Raw genomic sequence first — 9,384 nt, 5'->3', positions numbered from 1 at the left:
TTGTTTTCAACATCTGTAACTTAAATGGATATATCTTTTTAGAAGTTCCATAAATCGACAGAAAACAGAGGTATTCTTTTTGAGCCAGGAGCAGTTTACAACTGTGCCTGACTTTGAAACTGCAGGTAAACTGATGGGTTCTGATCAGTGGAAAAATTCTGTATGTGTACTTTGAAGGATGCAGTGGTGTTCTGAATGCTACCACAAGCTTTTGTGATAAAGTTTTACCATTACATGCCAATTGCACGTAGATATCTTGAGTATTATGTAGCTAAAGATTGAAAAATTTAGGACATTTTGGCATGCAAGTTGGTTGATTATTTTTAATTCCAGATCTTAATTAAAACTGAGCTTTGTCCTATCTGTGTTTTCAAATACAGATTCAGAGAATAAAAATGGGAACTCCTGGATCAGGACGGAAGAGAACTCCAGTGAAAGACAGATTTTCTGCAGAAGATGAAGCTCTAAGCAGCATTGCCAGAGAGGTTTGCTCATTTTAAAGTGTCTTTAATTCGGAAATAGGGATGAAAGTAATCTCATTATCTAGGAAAAGTTAATTTTTTTATAGATGTGCGTAAAAACTGTGATTAGCCAAAAATATGGCAATTAATACAAGCTAAGAAAATTGTTGATCAAAAAATCACATTAACTGAAATGTCAACAGTCAGATATTAACTGTATGACTAGTGTAACCTCACAGATTTACACTTAAGCCTAGCAACTATTTCTACAGATGGTTAAAGATAAATGAAAAACACAGCTGCTATCTCAAGTGTAAAACTGAAAAATGTACACATTTATCCTATTACAGTGTGTAATATTCTTAAGATGGTAAATATAGTGTATTGGTATTGAATGGGTAGTAATTGCTATTAAAATATATTTGTAATAGAAGCTATTTCAAATGTGAGAAGTCACATTTCTTTCCAAATAAGCCTAATATGTACACTGTACCAGGAATTCCACCACTTAAAAAAAAGAGGGCTATAGATAACCAGCAAATAGTGCAATTAACAAGAAGTTGATACAAAGGGGTATTTTGTCCCATGGGATTTAGGCAGTCGATGTCTGTTTGGACCAGAGTTTTTCTAGGTGGAAATGCTACGACTAGGGAACAAAAGTCTTAATACTGTTTGTATACAAGTGAATCCACGTTCTTTGAGGCTGCATTATCTACAAAGCTGCTTGCCCTAGTTGACATAAAGGAGATTCTAATTGGTTTTGTAATGTAAGTAGTTGTCTGTATATGTGTATGTAAGACAAGGTAGGTAGGTGATAGGTCTCTGAAGAGAAAGATACACTTGAAAATGCCTAAATAAGCTATCATAGATTGTAGGCAAAAGATATGCCTTGTCAGTTAAAAAAAATAAATTGGTTGGTAACTTTTCAGAAAGTTACATTCTAATTCTAATGGAAGTTCTCACTCTATCAGCCAAGTCCTGTGTGGGACTCTGGATCATGTATGATCTCACTCATCAAGTTCCATCACTCATTTTTTGGCAAAAACAGTGAGTAAAAAAGAAAGAATATGGCCTTAAATTTCTTTGAGTACATACATGCTTCCATAACATCAACTTGTCGTTTAACCTAGAAAAGGTTCTCAATAGTAAGTAACATGTAATACATATTCTGTTACTTAAAATTACTGTTTGGCTTAGTTGTCTTACATCCCATCTTTTTAGAAGACATTACTTACTAGAATTATATTGAATTCTGTAATCCATGTGTCTTCTGTGGAAAATCTTCCTAAAGGTGTTCTAGGTATTAAGAGATGGTAAACAGGATATGCAGAAACAAAAGGCTGTACTCAGGATGATCTGAGTGGTGAAACTGCATAAAAGTGCTCTGGGATTGAGAGCAGTCACAAAATGGCACAAGGAAGTGTCGGAATTTGTAATACAAAGAACTGTAGTAAAGAGACTCTAACGTAGTGTGCGACATTTCAAGGTGTTTTTTCTCTAAAAAAGAGAGAGCTTTTAATTTGACAAAATTGTGATTTCCTTGTTCTATGGCATGTGTCAAAAAAAAAAAAAAAGATATCTTCCTTTTAGTACCAGTAAACATTGTTTTCTAGGAAATTTGGTTTAAAGAATTCTTTGGCACTGATCCACTAAGTTCATTTCCATATAGCCATTTTTCTGCACCGGTTGAATCTGATGTCATTTTATATGAAAATATTTAATGGAAGATAAGGGCACTATTTAAGGGTGCCTTAAGCATCTGAGGTACTTGGTCAGACTGCTTCCTCTTTGATATTTCTTTGGCTTTTTTGCATCTTTCCTTCGCATCAGAAAACATTTTTCCTCTGTTGGTTGTCCCCTCCCCTTTATTTCTGCCTTATTCCAAGATCTTTTGAGTTGCTAAACCTCTTTCTTAGGGACCTACTTTTTATACTACGGTGTATTATTTTTCGTGGCATTGAATTTCCTTGCTTACTGGAACTGAGGAAGAGTAAAGGTGATGTACATATACAGTGACAGGGATCTATCTGTGCATCCTTTCTTGGAAGCAGTGCACTCTTGCTATTTCAGAGTGTCTGAAGTGAGATTACTCGCAGTTGATCAGTTTGGCAGTCTTATCCTGGTACAACAGTTTATCATGCTGTCATAGTTTTAGTTTGAACACCAATTTTGTGTGGTGATTTTGGCTTGCCAATTTGAGATTTCTTGGCCAACACACTAAGTAATGTAGTGGGTTTAGTGCTGGCTAAATGCCAGTGCACTTACTAAATATACTTATTTATTTCCTTGTGGGATAGGATTAGGAGGAGGGCAAAGCAGACTCGAAACTTTAAAAGGGTATAAAGAAAACTTATATTAACAGAAAGTAAGAGAATAATAATAATAAAACCTTCAGAACACTTCTTCCCCCCCCCGCCCCCCGCTAACACTTTCTTTTTCTTTCCTTCTGATAATGTAAAGAGATAAAACTTAAAACACACATGCTTTTTTCAAAAGTTGCAGGAGCAGGTGTAGATATATTGTCCTTGTGTTCGCTGCAAGGAAATAATGGAGCTATGGGTTTAAAAACACCCAACTACATTAAAATGGAGTAGTGCTAATTATAGCAAGGTTAATTAGAAGTCAGCTTATCGCTTAAAAGAAAAAAAAAAAAAGCCTATCTCCTGAAAATACAGAGTTCCTTTATATAACCTTTTTGTTCTTTCTCCAGCTTCTATAATGGATTCTGAAACTGTTAACTTTCTAAGATTGAGAAAGAGTAAGTCACCTGGTGTAGAAGATAGTTTCATGTATCTTATGCCAAGTTTGAGCTTCCCAAAGTGCAGGTAATGATTGTCTAGTGTAACTTCAGGCTGCTGGCAACATTATATTCTCATTTGTTAAACAAAAAGACTTAACTGCTTGAAAATTCCCACATAACTATATAAATGAAAATTGAGGTTCATATTCTCAAGGTTATGTTCACAGTCTACCTTGAATACAGCGGATATGATTGCAAGATGTTTTCCTTGTGTCTTTGTTGTGGGGATTCTCTGCTTATTAAATTCTTTTGTGGACAGAATATCATTTGCTGGGTTGTGCGTTGCTGCTTTACTTGTCTGTATTTTCATACAAATTGTTAATTTTAAATATTTAGCTGTAACCTGTCATCACCATCTTTTAGGATTACATGAGACCTCTTTCTCCAAAACCAGTTTGATTATGTGAGAACAGAGATTTCAGTCGCTTCTGTGTTCTTACATTGCCTGTGGTTCATACTCAGATACAATGAGTATCATGGCAGAGAGTGATAAGAGTCTGACACATATCATCTCACCATCCTCAACCTGCTAAACAGGAGTTTGAAGGCACAATCAGGTTTTACCATTCGTAGCCTTTTTTTGGGTGTTAGTATCAACAGCTCTTCCATTCTTCAGGGCTGTGTTACTAGGTGACAGAGAACTAGAGGTTGTGGACAAGCAACATTGCAACAGTGTTCACTGGGTTTCTACCTTGTAGAATGTTGTCTCTGTGTTTTGGTTTGGTGGGCTTTTTCTCAGGAATTGTTCTCATGACTATTTTCACTATATAGCAAGAATGTGGAAAACTCTTAAGGTATTTTCCCATGGGAAAGAATAAAGATTCATTTTGATTTAAAATTCACTTTGTAATAGCTCAACTGTGAGTAGAGTGCAGTTGTTCTTACTTGGATGGAGATGTAATGTTACTTAATTACCATGATAGAAAGAGCTGAATTGAATATTTTTAAATGTTTGAGGGCTATATAATGCATTTAGAAACAGCTAACAACAGTGTTTTTCATATGAATCTATTTAAAGTTTAGTACATGCTTTTCTCTTCATGTGTGTTCAGCTTCTGTTAGGAAAACAAGCAAACTCCCAAAGAATTCCATCCTCATGGATATTGTCTTTGTAGATGCTAGGTGATTTGTTTATTTTGTTTTGGTAAGAGGTCACTAAATATTTTCAATTGGCTATTTCTACCTTAGTATTAATTCAAAGCCTGTTTGTTTTTGTTTTTAAAAGTGGTTAAGGATATTTTATAGGATATAAGATATTCTAGAGCTATAATAATATATATGTGAATCTGTACAATATATGGAAGAAAAATGAGACATCAGAAATAAAGACTCTGAAATCTTTAAGTCACGTTAAAATGTAAGATTCTGTTGTTTGTAGGCAGCTGGGGCAGAGACATGAGATGTAAATGGAAAAGAGATTTCTGAGGAGCTGTAAGAAATACTTTTGGCACCTAAGTGGTGGTGTTGCCTTGATTTCATAAGACAGTATGGAGATAAGGGCAAAAAGCATGGGAATGAGAATACAGAAAAATTGAGCAGCAGAAAGAATCATAGTTGAGCTAAAATTTTGAATTGAAAGGGATCTTACAGATCATCAAATTCTAACGCCCCTGCCATGGGGGATTGGAATTGGGCACAGAATCCTTTGTTTGCTTGATGAGAAAAGGTGAAATTAGGTTGCTACACGTAGTTATCTATAAGAATTACAGTGAACATTTTTTAAATGCTCACCCTGATGCTTAGCCAGAGCTGACAGGGTGTCCTAGTGCCGTTGCATGCACCCGTGGCAGACAGGGAGCAGTGGGTCCCACAGCAGGGGCAGTCAGTGCCCTTACCGCTGCCATCTGGTGGAAGAAGTAAAATGCTCCTTAACCGGGCCTCCTGCATTGGAAACTGCAGGCACTGCATATCCTGTAGCAGAAAGAGAAACGAGTTCTATGTGATATGTATACATCGGCCCATGATGACAAAATAATTCTGATTTTTTCAGAGGTGAATAACATTTTAGGATAGCCTATATTTTAACCTTATGCAGCTTTTATGCTGAATCCAAGCTAATTAAAGAATCACTGTCTCCCGAATATAAAAATTAAAAATAAAATACTGTTGCTTTCTAGTGAATTCCGTCTTGCAGGCAAGGGAAGGAAAAAGATGCATATCTACACTATGGAGATAGATGTTATGCTTCTCCCTGCTCAACATGGAAGGAAGCCTCTACCACGTAAATTCTGTGTTAATATCATACTGCTTACCTGGGAAAAAACATGGTTGTTGCTATGAAGAGACTAAGAAAAATACAACAGAAAGGAGAGACTCCAGACTCAATCTTTACAAAGGCATTCAAGTTAAAGTTTCATCTTCCTTTTCTTTTTTCTTTCTTGCCAAAAATATTTTTGATTTAACTGAAGAACTACATGTTGCCCTTGAAAGTTGAGCTAAAAGTCTTCAAAAGATTGTGGTAGAATACATATTTAAAAACCAAGTTGAAAAACTTGAAGAAGTAGAGATAGCTTTCTAAGTTACTATAAATAGCTTATAATAATTGATTTTTAGGTGGAAATCAGGAAACTGACTGTGCTACCTCCTGCAAGAAGAGTATTGTCTTTCTACCTCTGTAGGAAATAAAATAAACCAATCAAAGTGAACACTGCTGTAAGGTAGTGCTTAACTGCTTGAAAACAGCCAGGATAATAATTTTCTAGAACTAAATGCTTTTTATGCAGGTACAAGAAAACACCGGGATTTTCTTTTGTTCATGTAATGGTTTTTGATATCTATTTTGAAATGAGGAATTCCAGAACTCAGTGGGGAAGAGATTGCTTTGTTTTGTTACTTAGACGAGAGCTAATACCCAAAGGAATACAGGATTAGTTTAAAAACACAATTTTGTCCCAGAGTAGAAGGTAAATATGAGCAGTATGAGTGTGTTCATATACAAAAGAGAGTTTAAATATTTAGTTATAAATTAATAATTTATTAATTAGTCCTTTTTTCTTACCCAAGTAAATTCTCAAGGACCTCTTTCTTGTTTTCCTACCTAGTTTCTTTTGTTATAAAGATCTCCGCTGTAGTCTTCTATGTCCCTTTTTGATCAATTCTCTGAATAAATTCCATACTGAATTATTGTATCTTTACCTGATGTGCCCTCCAGATTTTATAACATTCTTTCCATTTAAGCCACTAGTGTAAGTGTACCAGGTTTAAATACCTCATACCTTATTTCTTCAAGAAAATTCAGCTATTCCACTTCTTTTTATCAGTTGAAAGTTCCCTTTGGAAGCTTCTGAAATAGTGTCAGAATTGCTAGATCTTGGGCAAGACACAGTTGAATTTTTACTTCAGAAAAATAGAAGCTTGGTGTGTTCTATCACTTTATAATAAGCTGTACTTCAATTAGATAATATTACAGTGGATACTTACCATAATATATTTTATTAATGTGTGTCTGGTCTAAAGACTCTATAGAGAATAATGACCAGTGAAACTGAAATCAGGACTGTAGTGGCCAGTCTATCCTTTTCTAATATTGGACTTTGTTTTAATGCAGGCTGTAGAAAGCAAACTGTATCGGCTCCCAAGGTACTATGAGCAATGAATAGGGATGCATTTCATATGCTCTCTCAAGTCAAATACTAGTTGAATTGAAAAGCATGAGAGCATGACTGCCTCTACTTTTGCTGGTTTATTTAAAAAAACCCAAAATGAGTAGTCTAGTGTTTCTGTTCTGCTCCTGTAGTCCAAACTTTATCCAAAGCTATTGTGACTCTACATTTTCCATAGCAGATATTTAAAGACTTTATTTCAATGCAGCAGATGAAATTTTTTGTTAAGGATTTGTTGGTGGTAATTTGTTTCACAACTTTCATGGGCGTTTTCAGTAAAGCAACAGAGTGAATAGGCTGTTGGGCGAGGGAAGAAAACTATGTCCTTTTGAATTATGCTTGTTTCTCTGTTATTGTTGATTCTGAATTTCAATAACATAGCTATGAAAACTTGTGTGACTGCTACAATCTGTGCTCTAACAGAGCACTAAGAATTACTTGGTATTACGGCTTTTCTAATGGTACTGCAACGTGTCTATTGCTCTGAAGTATGGTGAAGGAAGCCTGAGAGGTGTCCTTTGAGTTAACTTGCTAAGGTTTTTGTCTTTTTTGAGATTGTGTGCATTTTACAGGAATCTGGTTGCTCAGGTTAAAAATTAATATAATATTAAGCCATTTCTTAAGAAAAATCTAAAAAGATAAGATTTTCTTTTTCTTCTATTTCTGGCACCCATTTTATGAGAAATATTTGTAAATTCACTTGTGTTTTATCAAGAGTTTAGTAAATGATAAGAAATTGAGCTTCCCTTTTACTGGAGGAATTTAAAGTTAGGTTTCTGGGTGTATGACTAGGGGAGAGTAGTGAAATGTGAATTGATTTTTAACATGAATCAGTAAACCAATTAACTTTGTATCTTAACAGTATTATCTTTGTATTAAATTTGTAACTTAACAGTAAAGCCTTGCCAGAGCATAAAGGCCAAATGCATATATCTGCTATTTTATAGACAAAGCTAAACCCAAACTTATCAGCTCTTTCAATCCTTTTTCTTTCTGTGCTGTATACCTGTCAGTGTGAAAGTTTATATGCCACAGAGCAATAATGGAAGTACTTCCTCTTGCATGGCAATTTCCTTGCTTTACTTGTCTGTTATCAGGAAGAAAGAAGAGTAGCTTTATGCTGCTTTGAAAAATGATTATGTTATGGCAGTCAGGAGTGTTGACACAACCTTGGAATTATTTTATCTGTATATGCAAAATTCAGAAAAAAAAAAGTCTTCACAAGTCATTTGGAGTTAAGACAAACTATTTTGAGTAATAAAGCGATAGTGAGTCTGCCTTCCGTCTTGTCATTATTTGATATTTTTGTGCCTGTAGTCTGATCATAATTTGAAGTTAAACTCCCAAGTTATATACCTGTTTCATTTTCCTGAAGCACAACAAAACAGTTTTGTAGGTTTCCAATGTTTGACATAAACATTTACTGTGACAGTGGCAAAAGCAAGGAAAACTCTATCCTTAATCAAAAGCAAAAAATCCATTGGGTGTTACATTTTAAGAACTTCTATAATTGGTTGGTTGTTAGGAGTTCTGAATTTTTAGCTGCTGCTGATTCTCAAAAAGCTTTTAATTAACATTACATAGGCACCTGGAATCTTTGGTGGAAAACCTGTCTTCAGTGGTTTAATATTTGAAGAATTTGAGAGAATTTTTGTCAACTCATTATTCAAATATGAAAAAACTGAGCTTGTGCTTTCTTCAAAGTTCAGCTATATGGCAAAATTGTTTCCCTCATATTCCCAGGGCTGTTTAATACCTTTATCAATGACTGTCGGTGGGATTGAGTGTACTGTCAGCAAGTTTGCAGATCTGTGAAGCAGAGTGGTGCAGTTGGCACAACAGAAGGATGGGATGCTATCCAGAGCCACATGGACAAATTTGGGCCCATGAGAACCTCTTGATGTTCAACAAGTCCAAGTACAACATACTGCATATCAGTCAGGGCAATCTCAGATGTGAGTCCAGCCTGGGAGAAGTTGTTGTTGATGGCCACAAAGATGCTCAGAGGACTGGAGCACCTCACCTATGAAGACAGGCTGAGAAAGCTGGAGCTGTTCAGCCTGGAGAAGAGATGTATTTGCGGAGACCTCACTGTGACCTTCCAGTACCTGAAACAGGCTTATGGAAAACAGGGAGAGTGAGTTTTTTTACAAAGGGAGATAGTGTTAGGACATAGGGGAATGTATGGCTTTAAACTAAAATAGAGTAGGTTTAGATTAGATGTTAGGAGGAAATTCTTACTAGGGGAGTGTGGAGTTCCTGGCCACTGGAACAGGTTGGCCAGGGAAGTTGTGGATGTCCCATCCCTGGAACTGTTGAAGGCCAGGTTGGATGGAGCACTGAGCAGCCTGGTTTAGTTGATGGCACCTGATCTGGGCATTGGAACTAGATGATCCTTATGGCCCCTTCACACCCAAGCCATTCTATGACTTTTTAAATGATCATCTAATTCTTTTGACTAGCAATGCTATCTTTAAAGAGTTAGGTACATATTCTTTTTGAAATTTCATTCTTTATTACT

At 35.7% G+C, this 9,384-nt stretch overlaps 1 protein-coding gene across 34 annotated transcripts in view; it reads left to right on the top strand.

The window, feature by feature from the left end:
• LRRFIP2 (LRR binding FLII interacting protein 2) overlaps positions 1-9,384 on the top strand; it is a 58,555-nt gene that overhangs the window by 8,098 nt on the left and 41,073 nt on the right. For 30 of the 34 annotated variants that reach the window (XM_041406260.1, XM_041406261.1, XM_041406264.1 and 27 more), the window contains one exon: positions 381-485. In XM_041406260.1, the coding sequence (XP_041262194.1) occupies positions 396-485 (90 nt within the window). In that variant the 5' untranslated portion in view covers positions 381-395. Of the gene's footprint in view, positions 1-380; positions 486-3,171; positions 3,287-9,384 lie in introns of those variants that run through there. The other 4 variants (XM_041406288.1, XM_041406273.1, XM_041406289.1 and 1 more) reach the window with 3 other exon arrangements.

This window comes from Onychostruthus taczanowskii, unplaced genomic scaffold, assembly GCF_017590055.1.
Source record: "Onychostruthus taczanowskii isolate IOZ18803 unplaced genomic scaffold, ASM1759005v1 scaffold247, whole genome shotgun sequence".
Taxonomy (NCBI): domain Eukaryota; kingdom Metazoa; phylum Chordata; class Aves; order Passeriformes; family Passeridae; genus Onychostruthus; species Onychostruthus taczanowskii.
This window is presented reverse-complemented; position numbering and strand designations above follow the sequence as displayed.